General features: G+C 44.3%; 1 protein-coding gene across 1 annotated transcript in view; it reads right to left on the reverse strand.

Annotated features, from left to right (window-relative positions):
* The window catches only part of LOC106593355 (B-cell lymphoma/leukemia 11A), a 51,711-nt gene extending 35,863 nt beyond the window's left edge, over nucleotides 1–15,848 (reverse strand). Inside the window, exons 1-2 of the mRNA XM_045707291.1 lie at nucleotides 15,439–15,848; nucleotides 11,781–12,188 (exon numbers count right to left, since the gene is read on the reverse strand). Coding sequence (XP_045563247.1) covers nucleotides 11,781–12,188; nucleotides 15,439–15,493 — 463 coding nt within the window. The 5' untranslated portion in view covers nucleotides 15,494–15,848. The remainder of the gene's footprint in view (nucleotides 1–11,780; nucleotides 12,189–15,438) is intronic.
* Nucleotides 15,849–18,042: the final 2,194 nt, after the last annotated feature.

Below are 18,042 nucleotides of genomic sequence, written 5' to 3' on the forward strand. Positions count from 1 at the left end.
CCAGGGGGCTTGAGGAGGGCTTGACCAGTCACTTTGAATGCCTTGGAGCTACTCCTCCGTCTCTGGCCCGTCTCTCTTACCACGGGTAAGGCTGTACTAGGACAATTAACAATACTGTTAACGGCTTGATAGGTGGTAGAAAGAGGAGTACCAGGAAGGGGTATCAGGGCTGTAGGACTATGTAAACACAGTGAAGTCTATGCAGGCTGTGTGGAGTAAGATATCAACACAGCTGGGAGGTAGTCTATAGGAGAAGTCTCATTCAGTTATACTGAGAAGGAATCAGTCAATGTAATGTGGTCTACAGGTCTCTACTACTCTCCTTCCTAAATGTGCTCTGAGGAAGAGAGAAAAGGAGAGAAAGAGAGGGAGGGAGGGAGGGGTTTTTCCTGGCTAACGATTGCGATGAGAGCCGGCTAATCAACTCTTGACACCTAGAACTCACTCCAGGTGAGAGAGCCAGCATGACAGTACACACACACACACACACACACACACACACACACACACACACACACACACACACACACACACACACACACACACACACACACACACACACACACACCACCTGAGAGATCAGGGAGCTACTGACAACACACACTCATTAGCAGTTAATGTGGACACACGGCCACAGTGTCCACAGCCCCTCCAACGCTCTCTCTTCAGTCTCCTGTCGAAGGTCTGGCCTGTTCATTTTAGAGTGCTAAATTATCCATTAGATGTTATCAAGTCTGAATTATTCATTAGATGTTATCAAGTCTGAATTATCCACTAGATGTTATCAAGTCTGAATTATCCATTAGATGTTATCAAGTCTGAATTACCCATTAGATGTTATCAAGTCTGAATTATCCATTAGGTGTTATCAAGTCTGAATTATCCACTAGATGTTATCAAGTCTGAATTATCCATTAGATGTTATCAAGTCTGAATTATCCATTAGATGTTATCAAGTCTGAATTATCCATTAGGTGTTATCAAGTCTAGGCAGGCCAATGCCATTCGTCTTGGAGACATCAATGATTCATAAACTAGCAGCATCATCACGCTGCATTCGGAAGCACTACTGGGAGCATGACTCTGCACGCACCATAGGCAAAATACATGCACACATATTTAGGATACTCACACACTCAGGATGACACAGTCAGACTGACACACCAACACACTCAGGATGACACAGTCAGACTGACACACAAACACACTCAGGATGACACAGTCAGACTAGCACACACACTCAGGATGACACAGTCAGACTGACACACACACACACACACACTCAGGATGATACAGTCAGGCTGACACAGACACACACACTGAGGATGACACAGTCAGACTAGCACACACACTCAGGATGCCACAGTCAGACTGACACACACACACTCAGGATGACACAGTCAGACTAGCACACACACTCAGGATGACACAGTCAGACTAGCACACACACTCAGGATGACACAGTCAGACTGACACACACACACTCAGGATGCCACAGTCAGACTGACACACACACTCAGGATGCCACAGTCAGACTGACACACACACACACACACACACACACACACACACACACACACACACACACACACACACACACACACACACACACACACACACACACACACACACACACACACACAGCACACACACACAGGATGACACAGTCAGACTGACACACACACTCAGGATGCCACAGTCAGACTGACACACACACTCAGGATGGCACAGTCAGACTGTCACACACACACACACACTCAGGATGACACAGTCAGACTGACACACGCACTCAGAAGACAAGTATGAATGCTGATGTGTAAGACAGCTATGCCATTTTTTGGCAACCTACTCTCCTGCATTGTTCCCTTCAACCCTCTTTCTCTCTCGCGCTTCATCCCTCCATCCATCCATCCCACCTCTCCTTCTCTTCCCCCTCTTTTCACTACCCTAGGTCCTCCTTTTCCATCTCTCTCTATCTCCGTCTCTCTCTCCCTCTCTCTCCGTCTCCGTCTCTCTCTCTCTCTCTCTCTCTCTCATCTCCTGCTGTGTCCTAGCAGCCAGGCAGAGCAGACATGTTCAGAATGCACGGCAATAATGGCCTAATCAAAAATGCAAAACAATTGGCAATTACCGTGAGGAGGCCTAACGCTCATTAGAATTTACAGCAAGGTAATGAACTGCGAGTCTGGCTGCCCACGCCATGAATATTCATATATTCAGATAAAGCAATCAGGGCTTTGAAGATTAAAGAAGAGGAACGCTTCAAATTCAAATGAGGGACGGAGGAGAGGAGACCGGCATATTATCAGTGAGATTCAGGATGAACGTAAAGAGTGGATGGATGGAGGATGGAAATAAGAGGATGTGTAGTGTGTGTGTGTGTGTGTGTGTGTGTGTGTGTGTGTGTGTGTGTGTGTGTGCTCATTCACTTAAAATCCTCACACCAAACTACACATACATCATGATGGCTGTTTTTAATGGATCAACCAAAAGCAAAACATATCAACTCTACCACAGCTTCATGGTCCTACTGACTGAAACCAGAGTCTCTGAAGAACCAGACTCTCTGAAGAACCAGACTCTCTGAAGAACCAGACTCTCTGAAGAACCAGACTCTCTGAAGAACTGATCAACTCCTCATCGTCTGATCATCATTTAACAGATTTGGGATTTGAATCGGAGATAAAATATTCTCTTAACTTGGCCTATTAGGAACCCAAGAGGCCCAGAAACTGCACTGATACTCGCTCTCTCTCTCTCTCTCTCTCTCTCTCTCTCTCTCTCTCTCTCTCTCTCTCTCTCTCTCTCTCTCTCTCTCTCTCTCTCTCTCTCTCTCTCTCTCTCTCTCTCTCTCTCACTCACTCACTCACTCACTCACTCACTCACTCACTCACTCACTCACTCTCACTCACTCACACACCTGTGAGTTTTCACACATATGTAAAACGACACATGGGGCCTCTCAGAGTCGTATCTCTATCTCTGGACTGAAGATAAGAGCTCGCCAGCCACCGCTGTAGACGACCACCCACCCACCACACACACACACACACACCCTTCCACTGGGCCCAGTGGGAACAGTATCTGACAGGTCACTGATACTGCAGTAAGACACTATGAGACACTGAGCAGCAGCAGGGGGTTAAATGTTGTTTCCCAGCATCACTGAGACACTCCTCAGTCCCTCAGGCCAGAGGGTGATGATGTGGTTGGGAAACAACACAGAGTAAATGGTCGTTACTGACAGTCTATGTTAATCAAATGGGATACTTCCATTTATGTCAAAAAGTACAAAAGAAAATGTATGAAAGTTATTTCACAAACAGAGACAACGCAAAGTCACTCGAGCCAGGAGATATAATATCTTCATGACTTTCTGGATAAAATGATCAAATCAGTGTACTGTAGACGCTATGGATATGCCATTTTTCTCTCCAGAGTTACCAAACTAATGCAGAACCTTACTTCTGTGACCTGTGGCAGTATCAAAGACAAGCTCTTCTGTGTCAAATACGTTTTTTTCCCCTTCAAAAATCTAAAAATAGCGCCCTTAACCTGGCAGCTAAGAGCAGTGGTGGAGAGGGCGTGACAGCATTGGCATGGTGACGGCCGGGACAGAGATGACCTCTGACCTCTGTATCAGCCTGTCTGCCACAGTATTGACCAGACGGGATGGGAACGTGTTTACTTCTGACAGGGAAAAGGGTGATTTTCTATCCTGGTTTGTGTAAACAACGCTCTCTCTGTCTGAGGAGGAAGCAGAGGTATTTTTTGGAGTGTGTGTGTGTGTGTGTGTGTGTGTGTGTGTGTGAGCGTGCGTGCATGCATGCGTCCAGGCATCACATTGACTCATGCTGGTGTGTGTGCATGTATGTGTGTGTGTGTGTGTCTTCTGGCTCGCTCCAGAGCCAAGACAAGGCAAGGAGAATTAGTCCTGACTGAGTAAATGTTGGAAGCTGATGAGAGGTTGAGATGTGCTTATGTGGACTGGGCTAAGACTCCATGTCCCCTGGGACTAGACCAGACCTGGGTAGAGAGGAGAGGGAGAGAGAGAGGGAGAGAGGGAGAGAGAGAGAGAGCAAGAAAGTGAGAGAGAGAGAGAGAGAGAGAGCGAGAGTGCGAGAGAGAGAGAGAGAGAGAGCAAGAGAGAGAGAGAGCAAGAGAGAGAGAGAGCAAGAGCAAGAGCGAGAGCGAGAGCGAGAGAGCGAGAGAGAGAGAGCGAGAGAGAGAGAGAGAGGGAGTAGAGTCAGAAAGAGAGAGAGAATGTGAGTAGAGTCAGAAAGAGAGAGAGTGAGGGTAGAGTCAGAGAGAGAGAGAGAGAGTGGGAAAGAGAGAGAGAATGGGAGTAGAGTCAGAAAGAGAGAGAGAGAGAGAGAGGGTAGAGTCAGAGAGAGAGAGAGAGAGAGAGAGGGTAGAGTCAGAGAGAGAGAGAGAGGGTAGAGTCAGAAAGACAGAGAGAGAGGGTAGAGTCAGAGAGAGAGAGAGAGAGAGAGAGAGAGAGAGAGAGAGAGAGAGAGAGGGGGTAGAGCCAGAGAGAGAGAGAGAGAGAGAGAGAGAGGGTAGAGTCAGAGAGAGAGAGAGAAAGAGAGAGAGAGGGTAGAGCCAGAGAGAGAGAGAGAGAGAGAGAGAGAGAGAGAGAGAGAGAGAGAGGGTAGAGCCAGAGAGAGAGAGAGAAAGAGAGAGAGAGAGAGGGTAGAGCCAGAGAGAGAGAGAGAGAGAGAGAGAGAGAGAGGGTAGAGCCAGAGAGAGAGAGAGAGAGAGAGAGAGAGAGAGGGTAGAGCCAAAGAGAGAGAGAGAGAGAGAGAGAGAGAGAGAGAGAGGGTTTGGCCAGAGCTCAGGGCTGAAATAGGGATCATATGTTCCTGTCTTACAGCACTCATCATCACACAGCTCCGCATCAGGGAGCCCTAGTAACACAACACATTTACTACAGACAAAACACAGGGGGGAGTGGAGAGGAGGGGAATGTGTGTGTGTTCCCCAAACTAGCCTCCACCTGAAGACCCTGGGGCCGTGGCGTTGGGGTTGTTAAGACAAACACTGAAACAGGAAACTCAGCCAGGAGCCCTACAGGGACACACACATACACTCACACACACACCCATTACCGAACCTGTCCCGTCCACTCCTTATCTCGCAGCCCCCGACTACCGCACACCTCCTCCTCCCCAACACACACACCTTTATCCCCTGCCCCCATTCCACAGCAGCCCCCCCCTCCGGGACGCTGCGCTCTGTTCACAGTCTGCCCTGGCACGGTCCACAGAGGAGTGTCCTCCGGCTACGCTTGCCAAGTCAGAGACCCTTTCATGTTCAGCTCAGCCTGCATGCTCGGGCTAGTAAAACGTTAACACACACACACACACACACTGATACCCCCATACACTCACACACGGATATCCACACACACACTCAAGCTGTACACACACACACTTGGAAACTCAGATGTATTCAAGTACACTAACACTCACTAACCAAACAACAGAGCCTGCTGGTGAATCTCTGTAGACAACATGTGTGTTTATTTAGGACTCAGGCTTTGGAACACAACATTCTTCATGAACAATTCATATTCAAAACGTGAATGTGGCTCTATGGTTAAAACGTACTATTAGAACCCAGGTGTGTACATTATTGGAGGAGGAAGTACAGAACCATCACATCATTACTCGTCTGTAACAAGCTCTTCTCCCAGAACAAATTAGACATTTTAGAAGGGGAAATAAACATCTCTCTCTACTTCAAATCTGAATGATAGCACAAACAGAAGGATATACACACTCTGTCTCTGCACTTTGAATTCTCCGTCACACAAGGGAAAAATATGTCACTAACGAGGAGTCGGACTCCTTCGCCCCTACACCGCCCTTCCACTGCCCAACCCCCAACCCCCACCCTCAGTCCCTCATCCAGGCCTGACAGACACCCCCAGTGAAAGAGGGGCGGATGGGGGACTGGTGGGAGAAAGGTGGCATGGTGCCAACACAGCCTGGCTAAATACCTTTGTTCCCCCAGAAACAGGATGGGCAGAAAGTAGGCTCAGCTAACGAAGATACACTAAACCACTAGTCTGGTGTATGTTTGTTAAAATATGATTCCTTTCCTTCCTTAAAGGGAAGGTTTGATGGGGTGTTGGATGGTTATAATGTGAGTCCTTTTCTACCTTAAAGGGAAGGTTTGGTGGGGTGTTGGATGGTTAAAATGTGAGTCCTTTTTTTCCTTAAAGGGAAGGTTTGGTGGGGTGTTGGATGGTTAAAATGTGAGTCCTTTTTTTCCTTAAAGGGAAAGTGTCTGCTCTGTACATGTAATTGACTGAGTATTGTGTCTGACCCCGAGGCTGCCTGTGTCTGTGCCTGACCCTGTCTGTGTCTGACCCTGAGGCTGCCTGTGTCTGTGCCTGACCCTGTCTGTGTCTGACCCTGAGGTTGCCTGTGTCTGTGCCTGACCCTGTCTGTGTCTGACCCTGAGGCTGCCTGTGTCTGTGTCTGACCATGTCTGTGTCTGTGCCTGACCCTGTCTGTGTCTGACCCTGTCTGTGCCTGACCCTGTCTGTGTCTGACCCTGTCTGTGTCTGACCATGTCTGTGTCTGACCCTGTCTGTGCCTGACCCTGTCTGTGTCTGACCATGTCTGTGCCTGACCCTGTCTGTGTCTGACCATGTCTGTGTCTGTGCCTGACCCTGTCTGTGCCTTACCCTGTCTGTGCCTGACCCTGTCTGTGTCTGACCCTGTCTGTGTCTGACCATGTCTGTGTCTGACCCTGTCTGTGTCTGACCCTGTCTGTGTCTGACCCTGTCTGTGCCTGACCCTGTCTGTGTCGGACCCTGTCTGTGCCTGACCCTGTCTGTGTCTGACCCTGTCTGTGCCTGACCCTGTCTGTGCCTGACCCTGTCTGTGTCTGACCCTGTCTGTGTCTGACCATGTCTGTGTCTGACCCTGTCTGTGTCTGTGCCTGACCCTGTGTCTGTGCCTGACCCTCTCTGTGTCTGTGCCTGACTCTGTCTGTGTCTGTGTCTGTGCCTGACCCTGTCTGTGCCTCTGTCTGTGTCTGACTCTGAGCCTGTCGGTGTCCTTCTGATCATCTGCTCTGTTTATAATGTGGAGCCGGCCTGTGTGTGTCCCTGTGCATATCTTAAGTTGTTTATCATGCAAATGGAAGTACGCTGTTCTGTTCTGTTCTGTCTGCTCCTCCTAATGGTCCATAACACAAACAAACACACACACATACAGGATTCAATTTTTCATAGAGAGACATCAGCCCTGTTGGACTCTGCATTTCAAAAAGGGGATTGCGTGTGTGTGTGTGTGTGTGTGTGCATGCGTGTGTGTGTGTGTGTGTGTGTGTATACGTGTGTGTGTGTGCCTAAATGTAAGGGTGTCAGTATCACGATGTCCCCTTGTCTGGCCATGGGACACCCGCACTAGGTGTCCCCTATTCCCTATATAGTGCACTATAGTATGTTTCCCCAGGGCTCATAGGGCTCTGTTCAAAAGCAGTGCACTATAGAGGGAATAAGGTGTAATTTGGGACGTAGCCGTGGAGATACTGGGGACAGTATGTATCCTAGATCCATCATGACGACATTCACAGTACAGTATGAATCGCACACTGATTAAAACAGACACCATTAACAACACCACGTCTCATATCATGCTACCTACCCTCTTTAGCCCCGTTCAACATGTCATCGATATGGATCATCCTTAGTTTCCTAGGACAGATGACATTAACATGGACGTGGCTTTCGTGGAATCCCAGCGGCTAAACATGGGAGGTGGCACGATACGGGTCCACAGTGTCTGTTTGAGTCAGTCCATTAAAGCGAAGAACAACATTTAGAGGAATATCGTGTGTATTTCTATATATATTTCTATATTTGACTCTCGTCATCCCAATCTCCTTGGACCTCCTTTCTCTCTCTCTCTCTCTCTGGACAAGGAAGATGGCAACGAAGTCATAAGATGGGCGTGAGGATGACGAAGAACGGCTTCATCAATCTCACTTCACGCAACACCACACACAAACCCAAACACACACCCACCACACACACTCACACCACACACACTCACACCACACACACTCACAGATGATCCATTAGGCTTGTGCTGTTAATAAAAGGCCATTGCATAACGTTAGTGACCCAGTGATATCATGTGGAGACGTTATGCATCATGATCTAAATGAGCATAGAAAGATTGTAGAGGCAGCTGACTAGAGCCAAGAGGCATAGTGGGCCTGTGTCTGTCTGTCTGTCTGTGTGTGTGTGTGTGTGTGTGTGTGTGTGTGTGTGTGTGTGTGTGTGTGTGTGTGTGTGTGTGTGTGTGTGTGTGTGTGTGTGTGTGTGTGTGTGTGTGTGTGTGTGTGTGTGTGTGTGTGTGTGTGTGTGTGTGTGTGTTGCTTAACAAACGGATGCATAATTACTGATAAAATACAAGAGGTCATTAGATTTGACAGAATAGAGGATAACTAGACCACAGCCCAACACAGATAGCATAGCGACATAGACACTGTATTGTACAAGGAGCTATATCTAGGCCTATGGGGTCTATACCAATAGCCACTGTATTGTACATTAAAGGGATACTTCGGGATTTTGGCAATGAGTCCATTTATCTACTTCCCCCGAGTCAGATGAACTCGTGGATACCATTTATATGTCTCTGTGTTCAGTCTGAAGGAAGTTAGAGTTAGTATCGGGGGCCAATGCTAACTAGCGTAATGACTGGAGTCATTACACTAACACTAGTTAGTAATTGAGCTAGCGATAGTTAGCAACTTCCTTCAAATTGCACGCAGAGACATAAAAATGGTATCCACAAGATCATTAGACTCAGGGGAAGTACTGTAGATAAAGGGCCTCATTGCCAAAATCCCAAAGTATCCATTTATGCTATATCTTGGCCTTTGGGGTCCATACCAATAGACACTGTATTGTACATGGAGCTGTGTGTTTGCCTATACTCCACTGTATTGTACATGGAGCTGTGTGTTTACCTATACCCCACTGTATTGTACATGGAGCTGTGTGTTTACCTATAACCCACTGTATTGTACATGGAGCTGTGTGTTTACCTATAACCCACTGTATTGTACATGGAGCTGTGTGTTTGCCTATACCCCACTGTATTGTACATGGAGCTGTGTGTTTACCTATACCCCACTGTATTGTACATGGAGCTGTGTGTTTACCTATAACCCACTGTATTGTACATGGAGCTGTGTGTTTGCCTATACCCCACTGTATTGTACATGGAGCTGTGTGTTTACCTATACCCCACTGTATTGTACATGGAGCTGTGTGTTTACCTATAACCCACTGTATTGTACATGGAGCTGTGTGTTTACCTATACCCCACTGTATTGTACATGGAGCTGTGTGTTTACCTATAACCCACTGTATTGTACATGGAGCTGTGTGTTTGCCTATACCCCACTGTATTGTACATGGAGCTGTGTGTTTGCCTATACCCCACTGTATTGTACATGGAGCTGTGTGTTTACCTATACCCCACTGTATTGTACATGGAGCTGTGTGTTTAACTATACCCCACTGTATTGTACATGGAGCTGTGTGTTTGCCTATACCCCACTGTATTGTACATGGAGCTGTATGTTTGCCTATACTCCACTGTATTGTACATGGAGCTGTGTGTTTGCCTATACCCCACTGTATTGTACATGGAGCTGTGTGTTTGCCTATACTCCACTGTATTGTACATGGAGCTGTGTGTTTACCTATACCCCACTGTATTGTACATGGAGCTGTATGTTTGCCTATACCCCACTGTATTGTACATGGAGCTGTGTGTTTACCTATACCCCACTGTATTGTACATGGAGCTGTGTGTTTGCCTATACCCCACTGTATTGTACATGGAGCTGTGTGTTTGCCTATACCCCACTGTATTGTACATGGAGCTGTGTGTTTACCTATACCCCACTGTATTGTACATGGAGCTGTGTGTTTAACTATACCCCACTGTATTGTACATGGAGCTGTGTGTTTGCCTATACCCCACTGTATTGTACATGGAGCTGTATGTTTGCCTATACTCCACTGTATTGTACATGGAGCTGTGTGTTTGCCTATACCCCACTGTATTGTACATGGAGCTGTGTGTTTGCCTATACTCCACTGTATTGTACATGGAGCTGTGTGTTTACCTATACCCCACTGTATTGTACATGGAGCTGTATGTTTGCCTATACCCCACTGTATTGTACATGGAGCTGTGTGTTTACCTATACCCCACTGTATTGTACATGGAGCTGTGTGTTTACCTATACCCCACTGTATTGTACATGGAGCTGTATGTTTGCCTATACCCCACTGTATTGTACATGGAGCTGTGTGTTTGCCTATACCCCACTGTATTGTACATGGAGCTGTGTGTTTGCCTATACCCCACTGTATTGTACATGGAGCTGTGTGTTTGCCTATACCCCACTGTATTGTACATGGAGCTGTGTGTTTGCCTATACCCCACTGTATTGTACATGGAGCTGTGTGTTTGCCTATTGGGTATTTGTCATTTGGAGAACCCTCACTGATAAAACATTGAACTGAAAACCAGCCTCACCTCCGCAGAAGCATTGATAAGTTCAATGCAGCATACTACTTTTCTTTATACTAAGCCCGCATTTATAGCCATAATTGTTTTTAGAAATGTTTATAATAATTCAAAAAGGAAAATGAAACTTTCAAACACACAAAGTTCATTTCCACCAACGTCTGTAAGGCAGAACTATTTGTTTGAGCTGCTCATCATGTTTTTTTCTCGCTTGCTTCATTTAGCTGTGGTTAGACAACCGCCGTAAGAAGTCCTTAATTAACTAAATGAAGACTAAGAGAACCCTGACAATTAGCGGCTCGAGTAGGATTCCTCAAATAAATGCCTCTTCCTTGACAGTTCAGCGTAATTACTTTCCTACACGTTTTTTTATTTTATTTTATATTTTAGCGCTGGAGTATGAATTGGCAGGCATGTATTTGAGGGGAAGAGATATGTCTCTGTGAAAACCACAGCAAGATTGCGATACATCTATCGAGACCACATGAGACAGAAACTAGGGCTGCGTCCCAAATGGCACTCTATTCCCTATACAGTGCACCACTTTTGATCAGAGCCCACTATATATGGGCCCTGTATCAAAAGTAGTGCACTATATAGGGAATATGGTTCCTTTTGGGACGCAACCCTTTCTCTCTTTTTCCGTCTCTCTCTCTCTCCCTCTCTCTTTCTTTTGGAGAGTAGAATGGGAGTTATATTGGGCTTCTATCCCCATTTCAGAGATAAACTCAACAACCCTACACCCAGCAGTGTAGTAAGAATGTCATACCTCGTGGATATCCATATTCACCAGTCAAAATTGAACCCAACTCGAAGTCCATCTGCTCTGTGCAGTTTGTACTGTAAATCCTTTTATTGGTCTATGATCCAATAATCTTGCTTTAAGCGTCACCAAAACGAAGGCACTTACTCACAACTAGGGCTTTAAAATTCCCAGGTATTCACAAAACTATCCTGTTGGGAGAACAACGGTTCGAGGAATCCCTGTTCATTCCTTCCTGATTCCGGGATTCCTCCAACCTGGATTTCTGGAAACCTGAGGAATTTTGCAACCCTACTCACAACGTTAAAGTACCATCCAAGTACCGTCAACACCCAAACCTTACAGTAAACCTCAGACCCAAACACCTGGCTTGTCGCTTAAGTTCTTTACATCGGCAGCCATATTTGTTACATTCGTCATCATCATCGTCATGGTGACGTCATTACCTGTGATATTCTCCTGCTTGGGGATAATTCCGTGGGTGGGCGTCGATAAACAATCCTCATCATCGTTGCGCGGCGACACCTGAACGGCTACCTCCACGGGGCGCCTCGACGGGTGTTTGTCTCGGCATTTGTTTGAGGAGGGACGGGGCGAGGCGAGGGGAACGGCGGAGGGCGACCGCCTGTGCCCGTCGTCTAAAATTTTGTCCGTGCAGGGGGCGCCACGACACTGCCGCCTCTTGTGCTCGATGAAGAGCAGGATGTGGGCAAGAGGGAAACGGGCGTGGCACTGGCCACAGGTGAGCAGATCCTGGTCCCCCTTGAGGAGGATCCTGTTGTCCCCATGCTGCCCCAGCCTGGGGTGGTCCTCGTGCTCCTCGTCTGGGGGGAGAACGGCCGACAGGGGCTCAGCTGGAGAGGAGCGAGAGGAGGGGAGATAGACAGTTATACTTCTATACAGAATACATGACAGGGTTTAAATCTACATAGAGGACTATGACATTTCATCCAAGGCAGCTGACAAACTGTGGTGGAGAGTTAGGTACTTTATAGACCGTGGACACAAAACACTGATTGAGATCTACACTCAAGTATCATTTCAAGGAAGAGTGAGACACAGTATATAGGTTACTAAAGTGTTGCAAATCTGCATATGCATCTCTTGCTATCGTTTTTATGACTATTATTACTGATAATATAGAAGGCACAACCAACGGAGAGAGAGGAATGAACACCCAGTAGCAGGCCCGCAGAATCAAATTCAATTCTATTACAGTCCTATCGTTTTAACTATTATTATCAGTGTTATTGTCATGATCATTTCCAGTGTTATAATGAATATCACCATAATCTACAAGGCTCCTGTGGTTTATAGTGATTGCATTTCCAGGTGATGCACTGTCTTAGAAAAGGTATGAGAGACAGATTTGAAAGGGGGGGGAAGGAAGGAAGGAAAGTATGGAGGAAGGAAGAAGACTTAGACAAGACTACTACACTGTTTTTCGATAAGCCTGCCAGTGACACCGTTCAGTCAGCGTGCTGCTTGCTGCCTGAACGATTAAGGCGCTTGACCCTCTTTATTGTGCTGCCAATCTCGCGTTTTTAATGAACCTAACACCTCGGAGAATCAAAAAATAGATTCTAATTTGAGTTCAAGATGATTGGACCCCATTTTCGTTAAAAGTGCTGGGATCTCGTGAACCGAGGTTAGATATTGAGGGGTGTATGTGGAGTAGGTCCCTGAAGTATACAAGCAGTCAAGGAGCATTTTTTAAAATAGTTCATCTAGCTACAGTAAACGACATCTCGAGGCCCAACTGGGATGTTAAGATAAAATGTGATGAATTCTCGCTGTCTGTTCTGAACCTTAAATTCTGTGTCGGGTCAGACGAGAAGGAGGCAGGGAGGAGGGGCTGAAGGAATATTTTTCCTTCTTATTTGAGTTTAATTCCTACAGCTTATGCTGTTAGGACATAACAGTCTGACTGAGGCTCTGTGCGAAAAAGTCTACCTTCAAACCCAAATAATCTAATTTGTTGTATAGGCAACTGGTTACAAAAATAAGTTACAAAAAATAAAAAAGTATATATTATTCCTCAACATCCAAGAGAGCACCAGAATTTCAGCTGACTGAACTTAATCAAATAACTACTGAAATTAGGAAACAGGCTATTAAATAGCTATTACCTAATTATAACATGGTAATGATCCCTTATTTCAAGTACCCTAGCTGTTATTGCAGGGATTCATACAACGCAGCCTAATATGGACAAGGAGGAATCTTACTTGAATGGAAGCTATTTTCAATAGGCCATAACGAGCTATTCAAATACTTCAAACTATGCATGTAAATTACAGAGTATTCAATTTGAATACTATTACCATGCATTTGCCAGTAAGGCTGTAATCCTATAGGCCTATACGTCTCATTTGTCATATTTAAATGATGAACTAGGTCCCTCATGAGAATGTGGATATAACTAAGGATTTGGCAATTAGGATACATTTTTGTCATATTTTGGCATTTAATTGAAAGAAACTGTGATAGACTAAGATTTTGTTGAAATAGGAGACTAATATACCTGGAAGAGTGAATAGGCATGCAATATGCTCTAGGGTCCAATGTGAGGCTACTTAACCGAAAACGATGCATATCACAGAGGTAGCCTACAGTGGCCTATGGATGTTTGAAATGATGTCACATTTTGCCTACTGATCATTTCTTGCAGAAAATAAAACGCTCTCAGCTGGCTATTGTTTTATCCATCTTCGAATGAAAGGGAAAATACTGAATATCCATGAAGAAATCTATTCAAAATGATTCCCTTATAATTGATTTGGAATACTATAATAGTTAATAATTGATAAGATATCACAACGGCATAACAAGGAACATCAAATATACGACCACGAACAACGGCGCTTGGTCTAGCAGGCGACGTAGATAAAGCTAGAAAGTAGCCTAGATCAAGTTCAAGTTCATCGACGTGTATGTCCACAATCATATTCTGCCCCCTACCGGCGCCGTCCATAAATATACTACAATTGAAGGCATATGTTACGAGAACCTAATTTGCTTCCTCCGAGAATTGAATGGTAAAAGAGAAACAACCGTGTGGAAACATTGTAGCGATTTACAGAATATGTGGAACAAAACAAAAACATGTTTTAACGGAAAATCATACTATTTAAACTCGTTTCCAAATGATCTAGCCCGGTAACGTAAGAAAAAAGAAATGAGCACAGTTGAAAACATGCCATTATACACCACGGCATAAACAGCATAAAAGCAATAGCTTATTGAATATACATGTATAACTCATAAATTACTCTAAAACACCACTTCAGTATGCCTGCCCAAATGTAATATGTTATTGCATAAAAGCCTAACCTCCCGTGTCCTCTCTCTGAAATGAACCTCCTCGTTAAACGTAACGTACCGGAGTGTCCAATAGTAGATTTAATAGAACGTCTCCAATTATTCCAACGCTTATTGTATCCACTCACATTAACTCATGATGTAAACGATAACAACGTAATTGGATCACTAGGTTATACGGAGGTGCAGTGGTATTCTTGGATCGTGAACTCTATCCTATATTCCTCGATATCAAAGCTGGCTAGGTTCCACACACGAGGTCTTCTGTATGGGCTATGAGTATGTAAACATCCCTTCTCCCCATTCAAAAAAGAAAACATCTCTCCAAAAAAAATCTACGGTATCAAATAAATAGTAATAACAAAGTGGAATTGCTTATTTGGGGATAAACTTTGCTTTTCGTAGCGTATTCCATATCGGAATCTGATATGACTAAATATAAATATCCACAGGATACCTTGATAGGCAAAGGTATCACTCCACTACAGCCTAGATGTCCTTTAATAGCGAACGACGCCTGTGTTGTAGTATCGGCACATACATGCAAAATAGCCTTATACGTTATTGTTTACCAAATATACAATATTTTCCAAGGTCCAACTTTTTTCGATAGAAAGTTATCCGATTCAATGACAACGTTCTTTGGCACGCTTTTAAATTATGTCCACGGGTCCGCGTCATGTCCAGTTGCCTACAAACATTCTCCAAATAAATTGAGAAGAGGCTGTGTGTGTTTTATAATCTAACCAGATTATAGAACAAGCAATTTTCAATTCTACTTACGCGAAAACTCCCGCTTGCTCAAGTGCTGGGGTTTGCCTTGCTTGCGGCGAGACATGTTGGTAAGTGGTGGCGTTCAGCTTAGTTCACATTGGCAGAGGCGTCCTACAATGTAATAGACTCCAGATAAAATATCTTCATCGATGCGTTTGACATCCAAAAATGAATTATAGATCACATCACGATGACGCGCGGGGTACGGGCTGTGCGGCAGTCTTCATGACTTTTTTGCAAAGACAGAGAGAGGGGTATGAGCAAAGCCCCCTGAACTGCAAGTTCAAGTGCGGACGTGACGTTCCTACGAACTTGAACGTCAGTCGATGGATGGACATAGAGATACAACACATGGGCAGGGCAAAGCTGCGGAGTAGGAGGTGGAGATAGAATAACAAAACCAATGGACAGTCATTACGGGATCCGTATATGAAAAAAGAAAGGGACCCCGAAGACGCCAATGGACAGAGAGATCAGGGGGGCCGGGCCAATAAAGAAGGAGAGAGCGAGAGAGAGAGATTGGAAATGAACGTGAATCTTGGGATACAGCACATCCAAGTGGAAGGTTTCTTGGCAACAAATATGGAGAAAATATGGGGACCATTGTATATGATCCTATATGAACCATCACCCTATTACTGCATGGAAAACAACCATTTATAGTGGAGAGGAAAGAATCCGAGTGCACTTTACGGATCGATTTAATTGGATATAATAAAGTAAATAGTTCTATTTAATTCATTTTGGACATCGATCTCCGTGCCTTCGGTAAACAATGGGTTAAAGAAACGTATGTTACAATGATACAGCCGGATAGGCTAAAAGCTTTATTAAATAGGCTATATTTAAGAATGTCATATTTTAGCAGTCCATAGCCTACCACCATATTTTGTCCATTTAATAATACCCTAATGTTGGTTCTTGCGCAAAAGCACTCCACATCTTGCACTAACGATATAATACTACGACGTCACATTATAGGCCAACATTCCATTTCAAAGGTTAATAAATCATAAAATAACTAGGCCTATCAAATCATTTAAGTTTATTGGTAGTGATATCATCGGTGTTCCGAAGACTGTCAACACCAATTGACCAATCACAGGCCTATAACAGGCAGGTTACTTCATCAAAGTGGACACTTTTGACATTTGAATTTAATTTCAAAGCATGTCGACATGAGAAAATAGATATTCGTATTGTTTTTGCTATCAGATGATCCAGTTCACACTATCACTATTCAATGAAGTAAAATAGCCTACAGTAAAATACAGATATTCTGTAGGCTACAGTACAGCTGTTAGTATTTGTTTCTCACGGACTTGGGTTGTCATGCCATCTTGAAGACAATTCATAGGCTACTGCTTCACAGAAATATATATACATATATATTTGACGTTCTTCTCTTCATTGCTTTAATGTCCCTTGCATTATTATTTTGTTTTTGAAGTTTAACCTACATTTCACATATGAACAAAAGTCGACTATAATAAAATAAGTAGCCTAATTAACAAATAGGTTATTATATGTGTTAATTATGTGTTATTTCCTCATGAGGAAATGTATTTGTGTAGTCGAATCCGCATGCGTAAAGTTATCGTTGCCCACTGGGATAAAAAAATATATACGACATATTTCTGTTCATATGGCCCACTGTTAGTGTAATATAGTGTCATATTTCACACAACGTAAACATGCTAATTAAAATGTTTGATACATCGTAACATAGCTTAAATTACAGGCGAGCCAAACAAACAAAACAGGCTAAAACTGGAGATGTTATCAGCCTTGCAGAAGTTTTTTTTTTTAGTTTTTGGAAAATAAACTATTTTAATGTAAGCAGTGTGCGCTTTGACAGGCCACTGTTGACAGCTTACTTGCGCTTGGCCTCTGAGTCTTAAGCACCCTGTGTAGAGTGTAGCCTTCTACTGCACCCTCACACGGCTATACAACGGCGCTTTCTAGCGGTCCTTTGCTAATACTGCGAAGGAGACATTGTTTGAAGCCCACCCTGCACTTTATGTTATCTTCCAGTGGATGATGCTAAAGGATCAGAGTAGAATCCACATCTGCCTTGCATAAGCCACCAGGAGAATGTTCTTGTGCATAAGACCTCTGTTCACCTACTAACGAATTGACACTATCCTCCACTACTCGACCCTGCCCCTGTAGCCTATAGTTTATATTAGACACAGTTCAACACAGTTCAAAGAGCCATTCAACATTGTTTAATTTAAGCTATTTCTTGTGTGCTTTGTACAAATAATTGTATTATTAATGAATTGTTATTATCAATTCAGTCTTCTCATTGGAACCCGTTCTACTTCTATGTGGATAAATTAACAGAAGTTGCCTGGATTTTAAACTAAGGGAGATCAAACTAGGGGAGATTCTCAAATGGAAAGAAGTCCTTCGTCTTCTTGAAACGGATTAGTGGTCCAGGGTCGAGTAGTGGAGGATAGTGTCAATTCGTTAGTAGGTGAACAGAGGTCTTATGCACAAGAATATCCTCCTGGTGACTAGCGCAAAAGTCTTTTAAAATCTGCCACCCATTTGAATCAGCTGTTGTTTTCTTAGAGCAGAAAATAATGCACACATTTAAAAAATATACTC

The sequence above is a fragment of the Salmo salar genome, chromosome ssa02 (assembly GCF_905237065.1).
Source record: "Salmo salar chromosome ssa02, Ssal_v3.1, whole genome shotgun sequence".
Lineage (NCBI taxonomy): Eukaryota > Metazoa > Chordata > Actinopteri > Salmoniformes > Salmonidae > Salmo > Salmo salar.